Source organism: Vigna unguiculata, chromosome 2, assembly GCF_037176805.1.
Source record: "Vigna unguiculata cultivar grain cowpea cultivar isolate G323 ecotype 2 chromosome 2, ASM3717680v1, whole genome shotgun sequence".
Lineage (NCBI taxonomy): Eukaryota > Viridiplantae > Streptophyta > Magnoliopsida > Fabales > Fabaceae > Vigna > Vigna unguiculata.
Genome location: NC_140793.1, coordinates 28,352,624 through 28,372,885, shown reverse-complemented (window position 1 = coordinate 28,372,885; position 20,262 = coordinate 28,352,624). Strand labels below are relative to the sequence as shown.

Genomic DNA, 20,262 nt, shown 5'->3' with positions numbered 1-20,262 from the left:
ACTGCATTTAGAAACTATGGTAATGGTATAGTCTTCTGCAAGTGGCGTTTTTAAAACATTTATGAGAACAGTTGGCTTACTTTTGTCTTGTTAATTGAAAACAGGCGACATGTAATTGTGATATTTCCACATCTTGACGTTAAAATGAGGATACTAATTAAGATGTCAATAAATAAATTAATGTAAATGTATTTAAGGGCATTGGTTGAAAGAAAATCATTTTCGTTTATCAAAAACATTATTAATACATTTTTGTCGTGAGCTCTAATGTGCTGTCAACACTTTATATAATAAAGCACTTTTATTTATTAATTGATTATCTCATGACGTTATTTAAATCATATTAAAAATCATGTGCCAATGTATTTGTAAAATGACAGAATAGTCGTAATCAGTCTCAACTGTATTGTACAGACATCATGGATGATGATACACCCTCTTTGTTGGGAGCTCCCTCCACTGTTATTGACCCTTTGTGTATCCTGACAGTGATGCCACACATCACATCACATATGGTTCCAATAACCTTACAACCAAAACTATTTACAATGGCAATGAATTTGTCAAGTTAGGTAATGGTACAAGTATTAACATTTCTCATATTGGCTCAGATGTTTATAAATATTCTTATAAGAATGCTAAAATGGTTTTGAATAATCTTTTAGATGTTGCTTCTATTTTAAAGAATTTAATCAGTGTTTATAAGTGTGCATGAGATAAGAAGGTTTATTTGAATTTCACTTTCATTGTTGTTATGTGGAAAACAAGCCACAAAACGGATCGTTCTTAAAGGAACTCTTAGAGGTGGAACGTATGTTTCTAATCAATTTCTGATAAACCTTCATTGTCTTTTTGGAACTCTCATTTTGGACATGCCTCCTATGATACGGTAAAGAAAATCTTGAATATTTGTCGTGTTCAATATAACAAATCACGTTGTAAGCTGTTTTGTGATATCTGTGCTTAAGAAAAACTGCATCAACCACCTTTTAGTAGGTTTGATACTACGTATGACAGTTCCTGTTGGTTTATATAGATATATGGGTTCACCATGGCTAGTTCAAATGATTCTAGATACTATATAATATTGGAAGTCCTTCATTGACTAGAAATAAGGACAATTCATAATATATAAGTTGGTACAATCTTCACCTTACAAGCTGGTTTTGTGGGTTTGAGTTAGGCTTAAAACTCATTTATAACATGGTATCAGCTCTAAGTTAGAGCTATTTTATTGGTTCTAATTCTCAACTTCTGTTTTTAACAATCATTTTAAAAATTTTGCTGAAAAATCAAACAAATCATAACCTTCTCAAGTCTATTCAAACTAACAATGTCAAAGTTTTTGGGTTTAAAACCTTATCTTGATAAACATGGTCTTCCTCACATACTTACCTGTCCCCGTACCCACCAACAAAATGGATCCATACAAAGAAAATATAGGCATATAATTGATATTAGTCCATCTCTATTGCTGGTACTAATCTTCCAAATGCTTTTTTGGAGTGAGACTTTTGCCACTGTTGCATATTATGATCCAAATATGACTATTACTATTACTCCACCCAAGAGATTATCATGTTTTCATTTGTCTTTTAAATTTTTATTCGGAGAATTGACTTTTTGCACAACTCTCTTCAACTGATCATAATTGAAGTAGGTTCTAAGAATTAATGACCAATTTTTTTAATGATGTTTTTAAGAGTAATAATCTTGAACCTATTTCTATTTTCAACTGAGAGGGTTAAATATTTTGTAGGTCTTCCTATTAATAGCAATAAAAGACTAACATGTTATGAAGTTGGTAACTATCAAAATAATAGTCTCTTATTTTGTGTTAACTATTTCTGTTCAAAATTTAAATTTATTTATATTTTAATGAATATCTTATTTAAGATTAAGATTAGGAAAACCAGTACTAATGTTTTACTACCCAAATTATTTAATTTATATTGATGTTTTAAATTTTCTAATGGATATTACCTCACTATTATAAATATCGTATTCATGAAAAAGAGTGAAAATAACAAATAAATATTTAAATGTTGCTGGTATTTAAGACAAATACTTATTTTATTGTTTCTTCTCATTATATGTCTTCTAATTCTCTTACACAGTTTTTTTTTTTTTTTTATCTTGGATATATAATATGAGGATCAAAGGGACAAAGGTGAAAGCTACAAGGTAATTTTTTTTTTTTTCATTTTTTTCATGTAAAAAGTTGAAGGGATCTACTTCTTCTATGTTTCCTTCTTCTTCTTCTTCTTTTATGGTTTTAGATATCATTTGAAGGATTAAAGACAAACAACAAAAATGAAGGTCTTTTCCTTAAAAGCATAAGAAAGATATTTTCTAGAAATATTAAGATAAATCATTAAACTCATATTGCATTTATGAATGGTCATTTGCTTCTAACGGCTTAAGTATTTCTCGTACATCAACTCAATTAAATGATGTATACCTAAAAAATATATCAGCTGTCATATTTTATGAATGATTTAAATTATTTAATACATAAACACACTTGTAGAAATAGTGCAACTATTTAAATATATTAAAGCACTACTTGACCATACTATCGTATTATACGTATGGATAGGGTAAATGCTATTTTAGTTAACCATGAAAAAAAAACTCTTAGAAATATGCTTAATAAATTAAATAATAATTCAATATATCCTTTAATATGTATAAATTCACCTTTTTTTTGTTATTTTAATATGTATAAATTCACCTTTTTTTTGTTACTTTAATTTATGTATCAACTGAACTTAATTAATAATTAGGTAGGTTATTTATGGTTATTATCATTAATGGACCGAACTTATAGATAAGCATAATCTTGAATACATATTGTCCAAGCCTATTTAAGACTATTTTGGTCTTAACTATTATATTTCTAACCATATAGTATAATAATAATAATAATAATAATAATAATAATAATAATAATAATAATAATAATAATAAAGAAAAAAAAATGCGGCAACTAAATTATGGAAAGATGCAGCAACTAAGGCAAAAAAACAAATATCATATACGATAAAAATGAAAATAAATATCCTCATGTATAAGTATTTTAGACACAGCCACGTTTTTTTCTATTGAAAAAACACTAAAATTGAAAATGGATTGTCAAGTGTAAATTTAGTTACATAAACAAAAGAACACTGTATCAGAATGAAGAAACAAATTATGCACATAAATTTTCAAGTTATAAAAATGAAAGATTGTTAGTTTTAACATCAATGTGCCTTTTACAACTACCATGAGGAACATAATTATGATGAACAAACAAAGCATATGTCCATGATTGTTAAGAGAAAGGATAGAAAGACACCTTCCAACTTCATTAGTTCATGTTGATTTCTTTCAGTTTTCCGTAATGAGTTTAGGTTAGATTTTATATTATAATTTTTTGTTATGATTTTTTATTATGTTATTATTTCTGTTGTTTGTATTTTCTCTTTATATAACCATATTTTACTTATGTAAATGAATTTGTTGTCATATTTTTAATAAAATATTTCTTAATTTTTTTGTATTTGTGTTTTATCAAACATTTACCGTTCATAAAAAAAACCTCCAAAAACTACCAATTAGGAGGAATCTTGATATAATAACATCATGATGAATGTAAAAAAAACAATGAATTAGCTTAGTTAATTACTCCATGATCTATAGAGTTATATTATCGGAGCACTACACTTAGGAATAGAAAATTATGTTTGAAATCCCATATTAATTAGAGATAAGGTTATTTTATAGTATATAAGTGAGGTGCAAATCTTACCTTATAAGTTGGTTTTGTAGGGGATTTAGTTAGGCTTAAAACTCACTTCTAACAAATTACGAATTCATTTTGGCAGAAATAGTAAAAAAAAAAACTATGATAAAACTATATTTAAATTTTTGTTAGTTATATATTCTCCTTAAAATAATTATTTGAACAAACGCATTATGCACTATAATCCCCCACCCAGCGATGACTCTCTAGGTCTCTGTTTGAAAAAGTCAGCCCTTTTACCTACTATTGAAAAAAAAGTTTACTCTCCTATGCTACAAGCTACTGATTTAAAATAAAATTTTCATTATAAGAAAGAAATTCTAATATAAAAAAACGTACCACCTTACCAAATATACTCTGAAATTTAGAAATCATATGTAAAATATGTACCATAATATTATTTTTTTTCAATCGGCAGAAGTTAATTTTTTTTTCTTAAATATTTTGATATATTTTTTTGATAATAAACTAGATAATCATAAATTGATTTTTTTTTTAATTTCATGTTATAGGATATTTTGTTATTACGAGTATAATTTGATATGATTTTCTAAGATTAAGTTAGGTCTCATAGATTTTGTTTTTCTTGTTTTCAAATTATAAGATACTTTTGTGATTATGAGTAATGGTTATTGTAAATATTTTTAGTATTACATCAAATTATTTTTTATGACACTTTTATAATTTAATTATCAAAATTTACGTGTGATGTAAAATCATTATACATAAATTTTAAAATTTACGTATGAACCAATTAAATCATACATAAATTTAGGTGAGATAACTTCTTATTAATCGTTAATTTACTTTTGTTAATTCTATTGTCCCTTATCGTGAAAGAAACTTTTGAATACAAATTTGATGCAATCTTTTTTCTTTAACTTGATGGATGGAACCTAAACATGTGATGTGACCCACTTAGCATTTCATAAATTAATACTGATAAACTCTACTCAACTTAGTAGTTGGCTTGTACCTATAACTAGGTTTTGACGGCTGAACAGTAAAGCATACGACAAATTCTCAATACTATCAAAGGTACTAGAATTAATACATATACATTAATTATATATTTTTATCCCTCAAGTTTTATAGTTAATTTTAAAATTAGTTCCTCTTCAAAATTTTATATCAATTTAATCATTCATTTTTATAAATATGTGAATTTAGTTTTTCTTACCAAATTTTGTTAAGCTTATTTGACATTTTAAACACATTTTATGATAATATTTGAATTAATATTAAAGCAAAAATATATCAAATGGTATAAAAATTCAAATACTATCATGAAATGCACTTAAAATATCAGATAAACTTAACAAAATTTGATTAAAATGATTAAATTCACGCATTTTTAAAGATGAAAGACTAAATTGGTCAAAAGTTTTGAAGAGGGACTAATTTCAATTTCACTTAAATTCGAAGAATCAAAACATATTTAACTATATATATATATATATATATATATATATATATAATAATAATAATAATAATAATAATAATAATGCTCTGCAATGAGCTATAGCTATGGCAAAGTGATAATCTTTTGGACTGAAACATGGTGACTTCATCAGGTGAAAAGTGATTTGAAGTTACACTATCATCAACATCTTCATCATCTTCATCTTCACCACATGATTGAGAGAGGAGCATGCAAATAAATGACGGTGATACCAAAGCAAAGTGTTGCACATTCTGTGAAAGAAAGTTGCACATGGCAATTAATGATGATTAGCAACATGTTTCACTTTGGAAATTTCTTCTTATCGACCTTCAGAAAAGAAAAGTTATGGTTTTGTTTTGCCAGAATTATTCTAAGACTTTGAAATCTAGTGAAGGATGACAACAAAATTATTGGTTAAGCAAACTTAATTAAGTACGAGAAAGTGATAAAATATCGCTATTGTATTGTCATATCATTATTATTTCCATAGTTATAGAAAGATATTGGCATCCGCAATGAAGAACATAACTGTCAATGAAATGAATTGGCTCCACACACATTTTAAAAATGTTTAGTTAAAATCGAGATTAGAATGTAAGGGATTCATAAAATTGTAAATTGGGAGTAATATGAGTTATAGATTTTACTTTTTATAATAGAAATGAAAAATTATTAAAATAAACTCAACTTCTATATCAATATTTCATCAAATTTAGGTTTATAATAACTTTGTTTACTCTTTATAGTATTAACCATAAGAGTTTTAAAGATGTAAAAAAAAAAAAAAGAATGTTTTATTAATTGATTGAAATTCGGTTAAGTAGGTAAATGTGCAGAAAATTTGTTAATTATTAAACTTTAATTAAGCTAATCATTAGGAAAAAATTAATTTTAATTGTATTTATTGGATGATATTTCAACAAATTATATATATATATATATATATATATATATATATATTAACTATTTTTAGATTTTATTTTAATGAATACATTCACTTAAGAAGGTGAATAAGTGGTGCAACAAAATCAAATATCAAATTATATAATTTTACGATTTTGTTAGACGATCTTAATAGTATACAAGAAATCTAAATCATAAATAATAATATTATAAAATTTTACTATTTAAATATGATTTTAAGTATAATATTTACCAGTCGAAATATTAAATTTGAGTCAAACTTAAAAAAATATTGAGAGAGAAAACTCATTTGACAACAATATATTAATTTTTTGATATAGATGATTTTACATTAGGATAATAATACTATGATTCCAATTTTTTTATTCTCATCCTTTATTTTCTATTATGATATTTAGTATGAATCATATATTACGTGTTACTATTATTTTTGTTTTGCAATAATCGATACTTCATACTCAGATAATAAAACATGGAAGTTAAAAATTGAAAATAATTATATCACAAATTTCCATTATAATATATATATATATATATATATATATATATATATATATATATAAAGAATTGAATTATCGTATAAAAGTGATATACAAAGACATTATTATATTTTGGAGAGGGTATTATAGTTTTAAAAATAAAGAAATATTTTATTTTATAATTTTTAAATAAGAAAAATAATTTTCTTTATTTTTATACGTCTTTTCAAAAAATATTATATAAATTCTTTAAACGATTTTTTTAATTAACTTGTTTTGATACTTATAAAAGAATGCTAAGAGAATATTTTATCGAATATTTTATCATCGAAAAAACTTAATATTTTTAAATGAAATAATTAACGATATCTTAAATATTTTTCCTACTCTTGAAAGGATCCCCAAGCAAATGAAAGAAAAAAAAAAAAAAAACAAAGCAAAGCATTAAATTCATTCTAACCATATTTAAGGAATGGAATTGTCAAATAGAAAAGATACATTTTTTGTCATGTAAAGAAATAAACCAAAATTAGTTTTTAAAAGTGTATATGAAGAGTAATTAAAGTATGAATCAAAGTAACATGAGTATAAAAAAAGCAAAATTAAATATTATGTAAAACAAAATATTCGTAAATTTGTTATCTTAAGATTTCGAATTAAAATTGACGTTAAATCTTTTATATGTGTTAAACTGAAGTAACATATATGTAATATCTCTTTAATGATAATATTCATATAAAAATATAAAATCATCGGTGGTATCAGAACTCATTGCCTTACAGAATAACATGGTTAAATTAATTTATGTAATCAAGAAAAAATATAATAAATTTAAAAGTGTAATTTGTCAATTATATATTGGTCTAAAATTTAAATTGAAATGGAAACTAAGTGATGATATTAATACATGTTTAGAGATTAAAATAGTATATGGTTTGAAAATTTAGATGAAAAAAGTATAAATTTCAAAACATGATTTAAAAGTTTTACAATTTCGAGATGTAATAGTTACATAGTTATAAGGAGACAAACCAAAATACCATAACGATCAACAGTATCTAGATTTATGGAAATTTTTTTCACGATTATCTATTCGAGTTTATTACAATATTTTGCAGAATTTCTTCGTTTTAAATATTTGTATTATTGTACAAAAAGAAAAAAAAACTTTTTGCTTTTTCATTTTTTTTTCTATTTTTTAATGGACTAAATAAAATCACATATTAGTTGGTATCCATGGGAAAGAAAATAAGTGTAAATTTCCTGAGAGTATATTCCAAGTATCATACTCGTGGAACATTTTTAATGATTTCATTGAATGTTTATAAAGTAGAAGATAGTCCACTTATGAAGCAACTTGTTACTATATGCCATGGTTCAAACTTTAAAGTAGAAAAGAACAAAAAAACTATGAAGGTTGATGAAAACCAGGATGAAGAATTGTCGTTTACATTTTAATCCTTAAATTAGAACATAAAATTTGATATATTATTTAAAAATGAATATATACAATTATTTTAATCCAATTATATTTATATCATTTGACATGTTTTAATATAAATGTCAAAAAAATTATTTAACAATCCTAAAAGTTAATGTCATTAAGTTAAAATAACTATATTTATTTTTAAAGTTTAAAAATTAAAATATATCTATTTAGCAAAAATAAATTCCAATTTTTTACCAAGTTTAGAAACTAGAACAACATTTAACCTTTAATTATTGTTATAAACCATGTTTAAATTTGAAAAGAAACGAAAGAAGTTTTGTTGGTATAGAAAAAATATATTATTTAAGAAGGCTATTATGATTTACTTCTTAAAAAAATCCTTTACTTTTAAAATAAGTAAACTAGAAAAAAAATATTAAAAAATAACTTAAAAAAATAAACACAAATGATCCGATATCTTAGCAACAAAGTAACCAATCCTATTATAAAAACATCAACTTTTGTCAGTTAAAAGTCGTTGAAAATATAATGTATCCACAATCAATTCAAAATACTTAATTTGAAAAAGCTAGAGAAACAAAACTGTAATTATTTCTTATAAACATTAAATATGTATATTTTCAAAAAATTATGAAAGGGATTTAACTCAAAGGAAAACAAACTTTTGTGTTGGAATTAATTACGAAATATACTATTGATGCATCACATGTATGGGGCAATTAAACCCCATCAAACAAAAACATACATAATCACGATGAGAGGAAGGAACCAATGAAGATGTTTAAGTTACCAATGGATAGAAATTAATTAATTAGTTAGTTAAGTAGTGAATTAATGAGGTTAATATAGTGGATAATTAATAATGGAAGAGTTAGTAGTATTTAGAAAGCGTGACAGGCATGTCCCAATCAGTTTCCACAACGGCATTAATTAGCATCAATTTTTCGGTTGGGTCTTCGTTATTAAAGCTTCTCAACCACTATTGCAACCCATCTTCAATCCCTCAACTATTTGTGTATATTCATTACTTCTTCTGCAATTATCATCACTTTATTTTTTGTTCCTTCTTCAAGATCAACAACACATACCCTTCATGCAACACTCTCCAATATTCTTCTTTCTAACGTCTCATGTCATGTCCATCTTTCAATTAAATTCCATTTCACCATTTAAGCCCCACAAATTGTACCCACCACCACACTATATAGCATCTCATATTTGTTCGTAACTTTCTCTCAAACTCTATTTTACTTCACATTTTCGTTGTTAATTGTATAGTACTTAGTGGTGCCCTACGTGTAAGTGTCACAATTAATTTGATAGGTTGTACGTGATGCATGCGTTTTTAACTCTCTTTTGGTCTTACCCCATTGGAGGAGAAGGTGTCATTGTTTGGAAAGATAGGATGAGAGATTGTTCACTTTGTTGCTTAATTTATTAGTGGTTCATCTTGTGGTCAAGCTTATATATCTCATTATTTCAACGCAATTAGAATATATTTTATGTGAACCAAAAAGATAGTGGTGTCACAAGTACTAGATGGAGTGGTGGAAAAGAAGAGCAAAGTAAACCAATTATTAATGCATTAAAAAATATAGGTAAACGGTTGGGTGGAGGCCATTAAAGTTGCGTTTTTTTAGACTATTCAAGTCTCGGACCCAAATGGAGGTTTTCATAGTTTCTGAAATTTTCCTCTTTCGAATGGCTAATAATGAAACAATAAAATAATAAAAAACAATTATATTTTTACCATTTTTTCTTATAATATGAGACAGTATCTTTTAAGTGAATTTAAAATATAAAAAAAATAAAAAATGGTTAAATATGTTTTTCCTTCACTTTAAATGAATTTTGAAATTAGTTCATTTCGAAATATTGGACCAATTTAATCTTTCAAAATACGTGGATTTAGTCATTTTAATCAAATTTTATTAAGTTTATTTGACATTTCAAACGCGTTTCATAATAATATTTAACTTAACATTAAAGTAAAAATGTGTAAAACAATATAAACTACTCAAATATAATCTTAAAATATGTACGAAATATCAAATAAACCTAACAAAATTTGATTAAAAGAACTAAATTTATATATTTCGAAAGATGAATAACTAAATTGATCAAAAGTTTCGAGATGAACTAATTTCAAAATTTACTGAAAGTTAAAAGTCCAAAAACGTATTAAACTGAAAAAAAAATAATTTAAAAGATATCATATTAGATTGCAAGATAGTTCAAAAAAATTATTTTTTAAAAATAAAATGGGTTTTTAAGCATATTGATTTTGGTATGGGGCAGGGTATGTGAAAGTACATGTAAAAGATGTTATGAACATCCAAATATTCGGTGACTTTACATTTTTATAGTATGGCGTGACAGTTTCTGTTGTATGCATCTAACATGTTTCGATAAAATAAATATGGAACACTTGTTTCTGTCTACGTGTCGCGTCTTCTCTAAATATGTGAGGCCTTTTTTAATTGAATATATATAGATTTGGAATTAATTTGAATTAGGTTTGGATTAATTAAGGAAAGTTCTTCTTAAAGCGACGATTAATTACGTAAATAGAATTTGATTCCCACCGCCAAATGAAGAATTCTTGTACGTAATTGATTTCCGTTTGAGGGTAGACTTAATTGATGGGTTAAAGCTTCTAAAACAAAGTGTTGATTAACTCTACACTTCACAGTTAAACAAATAATAATTATGAAAATGTTCTGACTTGTTCAAATATGACACCATTTTTAACATTTATATTTTAGTTCAACTCATTAAAACATTTTTTTAAGAGTAAAATTATTGCAATGTCAGCGAATTATTCTAACTATATTATTTTAATAAATTAAAGTTTTAAACACTAATGATTATGCATATTACATATATAATATTTTCCCCTTTTTGCTTTTACGTCGAGTGTTCTCAATTGAATCCAAAGTTCCATTAGAGAAATTTGAAGGGACTTTGATTTGATTGGATAGGAAAAAAGTGCATAGATAGTGATAGTATAAGAAAAATGTTAATTATTAAGATGTTTTCCAAAAGTCGATAATAAAAGGGAAAATGAAATATTTATGTTTGGTTAGTATTTGTTGGCGAAATAGTATAGCTTTCAAATCGCTCTCCTCATACACCCCACCCACATGGACATGGTGGTTTACATATGATACGTGAACGTAATAAATCAGGGATGCGCAAGATTTAGTTTTTCAAAACACATTCTTCTTATGATTAAATAACGTCAAATAATACTAATAAATTGTATATTATCATTATTAGTCATAATACTAATATCCCAAATAAACTCATCATGGATATTATTGTCATATGATTTTATTAAAAAAGAAAAAAAGAAAAGAATAATAAACATAAAAAAAATCACACCAAATTATTTATAAAATTACATTATACATATAGGTAAATTATCTATTATGAAAAAAAATTAAGTAAAAACATGAATGGATAACAATAACCTATAATTTCTTTCATGAAAAATATTTCATACTATGAATTTCATATACTATGAAAAACATTCTTCAATGTATTAACAACATTAGACTTAAATACACATTTGATTATCAATTTCGTTGTGTTTGTTCACTTTGGTCCTCATGTTCTTTATTTTCGTCAATTTTGGTTAATTTGATTATTTTTGTAGCAATGTTTAAATAATTAATCTTAATGAATAGTGAGACGTATCAGTTTTTGATTTTTTAAATTTTTTTAAATTTTTTTAGTTTTTAAGAAAAACTTCTCACGTGTTGAGTTACAAGTATGTCACATGTTAATTTGTGGTTATGTTATTTTTTTATTCCATTTAATTTTTTATATTTATTATATTTGTTCAATTTCAATTCTTATATTCGTAAATATTAGAATTTTCTCTTTTATCAATTGATTTGAAAACTAATGTCATTCCTAATAGTCATAATATTAATGTCATTATTGTCTAGTTTTATTTTATGGTAGTTACTTGTCTTTTTATATTGTTATTATTATTATTTGTATTTCTATGCATTAACGTAACATAAATTTACATGCTTATACTAAATAATATATAATAATTTTTTTTTATCTTTTATAATCACGTTGATTATATTTATTGATGTTTTAGTTGAACTAAAGAAATTGTAATGCATGAGAATGAAGATTTTATAAAGACAACATATATTACTTTGTTTATAGCGTAGAAATATAATAAGATTTATTGTTTCTGGATGTATATCAGAAATTAATCACATTCGGTATTTGACCTTACATTTAGGTATTTGACCTTGTCAACACTTCTGTACGTTGTTGATGCAGTGTCATGAGTTGAGTTACTCCATTACGTACACGTAGATTGAACTTCAACAAAAGTAAAAAAGAAAATAATAATAATACTCAGTATTGTTCTCACATCTTCAAATATATCTAGAATTTTTTTTTTCAGAACTATCCTTATTTGCATGAACCAGTGCTGGTGCATCTGACATTTATATATGCTAGAAATCACGAAGACGCAAGACCCAGACCTTGGTTTTCAATGGTTCCCTCTTCCTTTTTCCTTATGTAGTTACAGTTTATGGTAAGTCTCAGTCACGGACTCAGCCAAGCCCATTTGAACTTATCTGGAGCCTACGTTCATATATATATATATATAGCAAACTTCAACAACTACCTCTCAATGTAATTTAATGCAGACAGAGAGCAAGAAAGAGAGTGCAGTTGAATACTGCAAAGTCACACACAGCTCATCATCATCATCACTATATGAACAACTCACGCAATGACCCAAGAAACACCTCAATAACAACATAATCAACCACTGAAGATTCAATAAACCTATCCGTATTATATTATTATATTGTAATTATGTTAAGGTTAAGTTGATTCTGAGCCTTGCATGCTATATCAAATCTTCGGTGATAATAAATATTCCATCTTCTTTTCTACCTTGTATATTATGACGCATCCACCACCTCCTACCCCATTCCTAATCTCTCCACGTTAGCTACTTTCTTCAATACAGCACCACAACCAAAATCACTACGTGCCCACTTCCTCTTTTCCCTTCCCATCTTCACTTTCTGCCCTTTGCAAACGCACATTCAAGTTTGCAGTTGCAGGGCACCTTCTGGTGTTAGCTACTACTACTTTTTTGCTTACTTTTTCAGTAAAGGATTGTTGTTCTTCTCTTTTTTTTTTTTTTGCTCTCTTTTTTTCTGGCCAGAATGTCAGACCGGGGTACCTTCTCCGGTGACTCGGCCGTGGATGCTAAGAGCAAAAAGGAACACAAAGTTTCTCTGCTGAAACTCTTCTCTTTTGCTGACTTCTATGACTGTGTTTTAATGGCCTTTGGATCTGTTGGGGCATGCATACATGGTGCTTCTGTTCCTGTTTTCTTTATCTTCTTTGGCAAGTTGATCAATGTCATAGGCTTGGCCTATCTTTTCCCCAAGGAAGCCTCTCACAAAGTTGCCAAGGTTTGTAGCAACCTTTTCTCCTGTCCTCTTCCAAATTAACCTTCCGAGGTAGTAACTGTTCGGCTGAAAAGAAAAAAAAAACAGCACTATGATGCTTTCTGTCAATTGAAGAAATGTTACTATATCTTATAGCTGCATGTTTTAATGTGATACTCTTGTTTTGAATTTTGCAGTACTCTTTGGATTTTGTGTATCTAAGTATAGCAATATTGTTTTCATCTTGGATAGGTATGACAACAGCCAAGTCAAAAATCATGTATTATCTCAGTTGATTTAATTTAATTTTTCATTTCTTAGTAATTAACTAAAGAATATAATTAATATTGATGTTGGATTGATTATATATATATATAGAGGTGGCTTGTTGGATGCATACTGGGGAACGTCAAGCTGCAAAGATGAGAATGGCTTATTTGAAGTCAATGTTGAATCAAGATATAAGCCTATTCGACACTGAGGCATCAACAGGAGAGGTTATTTCTGCCATCACCAGTGACATTATCATTGTTCAAGATGCACTATCCGAGAAGGTATGCATTTTAACCAATATTTCTTATTACAGATACACCAAGAACTTCTACAAAAACTCAAATTCCCTGCTCAATTTCAATTTTAACCTCATTCAGTTTTTTTGTTTGTTTTTTATGGCTTCTCCAATCTATCTACTGAAATGTTTTCATTAATTATTATTAATTGTCACTTCAACTTTGTTCGTCAATTTTTAGTTTATGGAGCCTTCCCCAATTCCTCAGCTTCCCCATACCAGTAAGAGAAATAACTTTTTTTAAGAAGATTTTTCTTCATGTAATGTAAAATAACAAGAAAATGATAATAAAGATAGCAGGTAAGACTACAATTAATTGTTATTAAGAAAGTTTCCTTGAATATAGATTTGAAAACAGAATTTTTTTGAAAAAGAACATTGAATACACCTATTAAGATATAATAAATGCTCTTTGTTTGGGTAACAGCGTGGTGGGTTGGGGAATTTCCCTTGAAGCGGTAAAACAATAACTTCACCATTTGGCGTTTCTTATGGTTATGTTCTTCCCTTCTTCTGCGCCTGTCTTTTATCTCTGACACCATTGATATATGAAAATCGAACAGTGTGGATTTAATGCATCCGATAGCATTTATGCGCCCGGTCGATATGGTTGCGTTGATTTTAAGGTTTTGAACTTTTAACCTGAGAGCTGCATGTGCCTCCAATAAAATGCACACTTACTTTAGGATGCATGTAATTATGATTCAGCATCTACCAACAGTATCTGTGTGACCACTCACCAAGACACGTAACCATTTCCATGGTTTCAAGAAATTTGAATTAATGGAGCAAGTTTTGTGGTCTTTTACGTTATAACATTCGAAGAGTTCAACGTTAATTACTTATCAGAAGACCATAAAACCTTGTTAACTTAACCTGTTGTATTATATGATGCCATTATAAAAGCTGTTGCACATTCTAAATTAATTAACTTTTTTCATGGGTACTTCGTTAGAGGTGCTTAGAATTACTTGTAAATAAGTATTTTAAAACTTAACGAATGCATGCTTCTGGTAAAAAGATTGATAATAGTTGAAGATTGGAATTTACAGGTGGGGAACTTCATGCACTACATAAGCCGTTTTTTAGCGGGGTTTATTATTGGGTTTGTAAGAGTGTGGCAGATAAGTCTAGTGACTCTTTCAATTGTACCTTTGATTGCCCTTGCTGGAGGTCTTTATGCATACGTCACAATTGGCCTTATTGCAAAAGTTCGAAAAGCCTATGTGCGAGCTGGGGAAATTGCTGAAGAGGTAATTAATCAACTCAATTTTCACAAAATTTCTTGTGTACGATAAAAGAAATTCTTGCTACCTATTTGGTTTGGATTATTTATGGTGTTGCCAATGTTCATTAAAGAATGCTAAGTGAAATTCATGCAGAACATTAGATTGGCAGGAATTAGGTCACTAAATTAAGAGTGAAAGCTGTGGTATTTGCATGAATTTCAATCTTAGCAACAATAGTGTGTGGCTAGTTCTTCGAGACATGGCTCAATGTTGTGTACTCTTTGTGAGTTTCAGGTGATAGGTAATGTTAGAACGGTTCAAGCATTTGCAGGAGAAGAAAGAGCAGTAAGGTCGTATAAAGCTGCTCTCATGAAAACTTATGTAAACGGTAGAAAAGCGGGTTTGGCAAAGGGCCTGGGCCTGGGCTCAATGCACTGTGTTCTTTTTCTATCGTGGGCTTTGCTTGTTTGGTTCACTAGTATTGTCGTTCACAAGAATATTGCAAATGGAGGCGAGTCTTTCACTACCATGCTCAATGTTGTGATCTCTGGCCTGTAAGTCCTTTCTATCTTTTACATGACATCTTATAAGAGTTCATAATAATTGTGCATCGTGGAATAAGTTGCATCTTATTTTTGGTTTCAATTTTCATGCAGAAATTTGCACATGCACACACATGCAGTGAAGGGTATATAGGGCTGATATAATGAACTTAAATGATAGTACATTTTGCTGTTGTTCACTAGAGTGAATCACATATAGTTGAATAATAGTATAAAAACATGTTACAGTGTGCTTACATATTTATTCTAATCTTAAATCATATTTTCTGACTATAATTGACATTGCACTAATGGATTTGATCTAATTTAAGGTGGTATTTCTTGTGTTCAAGTTTTTTTCTTCATTAAGGTAAGTATGAAGGTCGTGTTTTTTTTCTCAGATCACTTGGGCAGGCAGCACCAGATATCACTGCATTCATTCGAGCAAAGGCAGCAGCTTATCCAATCTTTGAGATGATAGAGAGGGACACAGTGACCAAAAGTAGCTCAAAAACTGGTCGCAAGTTGGGCAAATTGGAGGGTGACATCCAGTTTAAGAATGTCTGTTTCAGTTACCCATCTCGTCCAGATGTAGCAATATTCAACAACCTGTGTCTAGATATTCCTTCAGGGAAAATTGTAGCCCTTTTGGGAGGAAGTGGTTCGGGAAAGAGCACTGTCATATCATTGATCGAACGCTTTTACGAACCACTTTCTGGTCAGATACTGTTAGACAGGAATGATATCAGGGACCTTGATCTCAAATGGCTTAGGCAGCAAATTGGGTTGGTTAACCAAGAACCTGCCCTTTTTGCTACAAGCATCAAGGAGAATATACTTTATGGAAAAGATGATGCCACTCTCGAAGAACTAAAGCGTGCTGTGAAGCTTTCAGATGCTCAGTCTTTCATTAACAATCTTCCTGATAGACTAGAGACGCAGGTAAGATATTTGATTTTATGTATTGAAGAGGTTTTCCGTAACAAAGTAAATATGGTAGACTTTTTCTTTTCCTTGAGAGGTGGTAAATTGTTTTTTTCAGGTTGGTGAGAGAGGGATACAACTCTCAGGAGGGCAAAAACAAAGGATTGCGATTTCTCGTGCAATCGTGAAAAATCCATCCATTCTTTTGTTGGATGAAGCAACGAGTGCTCTGGATGCTGAGTCTGAGAAGAGTGTGCAGGAGGCTCTTGATCGTGTGATGGTTGGGAGAACAACTGTTGTAGTGGCTCACAGACTTTCTACCATCAGGAATGCAGATTTGATTGCTGTTGTACAGGGAGGGAAGATTGTGGAAACTGGTAACCATGAAGAGCTCATGTCTAACCCAATTAGTGTATATGCATCTCTTGTTCAACTCCAAGAGGCAGCTTCTCTGCAACGCCTCCCTTCAGTTGGTCCTAGCATGGGACGCCAACCAAGGTACTTCATTCTCATTTTCATTGGGGACACTTATATGTAAAGCTTTGATAAAAGTTTTAAAAATACAGAGGTTAATTGAATGTTTCTGTTATAACAATTCCATTAACGTGCTGTTTATGATTATATATTTCTTTTGGTTGCAGCATAACCTACTCGAGAGAGTTATCCCGTACAACCACCAGCCTTGGTGGTAGTTTTCGATCAGATAAAGAATCTATTGGCCGTGTTTGTGCTGAAGAAACAGAAAATTCGGGCAAGAAAAAGTATGTTTCAGCAGCAAGACTGTATTCTATGGTTGGTCCTGACTGGTTTTATGGGGTTTTTGGTACCTTGTGCGCATTTATTGCTGGAGCACAGATGCCACTTTTTGCACTTGGAATTTCTCATGCGCTTGTATCATACTATTTGGACTGGGAGACAACATGTCGCGAAGTAAAAAAAATTGCTTTCCTCTTCTGTGGAGGAGCAGTTATAACAGTCACTGTCCATGCCATTGAACATCTGTCTTTTGGAATCATGGGAGAGCGACTTACCCTTCGTGTGAGAGAAATGATGTTTTCAGGTAAAATTTATCAATTGGTTATTACTTGCTCCATCACTTATTCACTTTTCTTGCCAGAAAATTTTTCCTTTCAAGCTTCCTACTTCAATCAATTCACACTGAATGGCAATGTATCAGAAAAAATCCATTATTTTGTAGTGTGTATACTGTTACACTTTTTAAGGATTCGGTGTGTTCATGAATCATGATCACTAATACAATTAATCAATCCATTTTCTGATTGATTATATTTTAAAGGTGCATTTGTATTGTAAGCATCCAATATGTTATTGCCTTTTTTACTTTGATGCATATAAAAATCTGAAAACTAAATACATAGCTATCGGGGCTCAAACATGATGATCTCTCTCTCTCTCAATTAACTTTCCTTGTTCATCTGGGTGCAGCTATCTTGAAGAACGAAATTGGATGGTTTGATGATACAAACAACACAAGTTCTATGCTTTCATCGCAGCTAGAGACTGATGCAACATTGTTAAGAACTATAGTCGTTGATCGTTCAACAATTCTGTTACAGAATATTGGTTTGGTTGTTGCTTCATTTATTATTGCGTTCATCTTGAACTGGAGAATAACACTTATTGTCATAGCTACATATCCTTTTGTTATTAGTGGTCATATCAGTGAGGTGATTTTCCTTATTTAACATCTCAACATTATAGAACTAGCATATCTTTCTGCGTTTTAATACATCCCTGGGATCATTTCAGAAACTCTTTATGAAAGGATATGGTGGCAACTTGAGCAAAGCATACCTAAAAGCCAACATGCTTGCTGGGGAGGCTGTGAGCAATATACGCACTGTGGCTGCATTTTGTTCTGAAGAAAAGGTCCTTGACCTTTATGCTAATGAGCTTGTTGATCCCTCTAAACGCTCATTTAAACGAGGCCAAATTGCTGGCATATTCTATGGCGTTTCCCAGTTCTTTATTTTCTCATCTTATGGCCTTGCCTTGTGGTAGATTTTTAACTTTGTTCTGTCTTAATAGGCTACTTGTAGGATTAATATCACACCAAATGCTGGTTACATTTGTGCTTAGAGTGTAAATCTTTTGCAGGTATGGATCTACATTGATGGAAAAGGAGCTTGCAAGCTTTAAATCAATTATGAAGTCATTTATGGTTTTGATAGTAACAGCTCTGGCAATGGGGGAGACTTTGGCCCTTGCCCCAGACCTTTTGAAAGGGAACCAAATGGTTGCATCAGTTTTTGAAGTGATGGATAGAAAGTCAGGAATATCAGGAGATGTTGGAGAAGAGTTGAAAACAGTGGAGGGAACAATTGAGCTCAAAAGAATCAATTTCAGCTACCCTTCAAGGCCAGATGTGATTATTTTCAAGGATTTCAACCTAAGAGTTCCCGCAGGCAAGAGTGTTGCTCTAGTGGGGCAAAGTGGTTCTGGTAAAAGCTCTGTGATTTCCCTTATCCTCAGATTTTATGATCCAATATCCGGAAGGGTGTTAGTTGATGGTAAGATATTCGAACTCCAAACACTGTGTTCAATGCAAAGATACAAACACATTCACTTAAAGGAAAAACTCAATTTATTTTACTTTCTTATCTTCATTGTGGAGAAGTTTATCCAATCTAAGGATTTGTTATTGACCCATTTGCATGCATGAACAATTTGCCTGTAACATTCTTTTAACCAGAATAAATGAAACTCTTACAGGCAAAGACATCACAAAACTTAATCTGAAATCTCTTAGGAGACACATTGGTCTTGTGCAACAAGAGCCAGCTCTTTTTGCCACATCAATTTATGAAAACATTCTCTATGGAAAAGAAGGTGCCTCTGATTCAGAAGTGATTGAAGCAGCTAAGCTTGCGAATGCTCATAACTTCATCAGTGGTCTTCCTGAGGGCTACTCCACCAAAGTAGGTGAACGAGGAGTGCAACTATCCGGTGGCCAAAGACAAAGGGTAGCCATTGCAAGAGCAGTTCTAAAGAACCCTGAAATCTTGCTTCTTGATGAAGCCACTAGTGCACTTGATGTGGAGTCAGAGCGTGTGGTGCAGCAAGCATTGGACAGATTAATGCAGAACAGAACAACAGTTATGGTGGCTCATAGGCTATCCACCATAAGAAATGCAGACCAAATCTCAGTTTTACAGGATGGAAAGATAATTGAGCAAGGGACTCATTCAAGTCTCATAGAGAATAAAAATGGAGCATACTTTAAACTAGTCAACCTTCAACAACAACAGCATCATCAATTATAGCATAATGGAAGAAGAACATAACAAAAAAACATGAATTTTTTATACTGTAATTTTGTATTTTTTTTTTTAGTTTTTCCCCCACATTTATAGAGAATGATGTGGATTGGGAAGCTGATGTCGGATCCGAATAATTTCATACAATATATAAATATGTATGTAAGTTCTATAAAATGTAAAATGGCTTCATGTA

General features: G+C 29.6%; 1 protein-coding gene across 1 annotated transcript; it reads left to right on the top strand.

Moving 5' to 3' along the window:
• The first annotated feature begins 12,755 nt into the window (after positions 1–12,755).
• Positions 12,756–20,262, top strand: LOC114173973 (ABC transporter B family member 2-like). The gene is made up of 12 exons (XM_028058684.2): positions 12,756–13,549; positions 13,723–13,777; positions 13,904–14,079; positions 15,146–15,346; positions 15,617–15,876; positions 16,266–16,806; positions 16,907–17,286; positions 17,430–17,848; positions 18,235–18,476; positions 18,559–18,806; positions 18,907–19,319; positions 19,522–20,262. The coding sequence occupies exons 1-12, from the start codon at positions 13,298–13,300 to the stop codon at positions 20,070–20,072; spliced, it is 3,738 nt and encodes a 1,245-aa protein (XP_027914485.2). The 5' UTR covers positions 12,756–13,297; the 3' UTR covers positions 20,073–20,262.

What these genes read in the sequence shown, in the direction of transcription:
- LOC114173973 (XM_028058684.2), top strand. Translation starts at nt 13,298, where the DNA reads ATGTCAGACCGGGGTACCTTCTCCGGTGACTCGGCCGTGGATGCTAAG. An exon ending in CTGATAGACTAGAGACGCAG is followed by an intron (nt 16,807 to 16,906) that starts GTAAGATATTTG and finishes TGTTTTTTTCAG; the next exon opens with GTTGGTGAGAGAGGGATACA. An exon ending in GAGAGAAATGATGTTTTCAG is followed by an intron (nt 17,849 to 18,234) that starts GTAAAATTTATC and finishes ATCTGGGTGCAG; the next exon opens with CTATCTTGAAGAACGAAATT.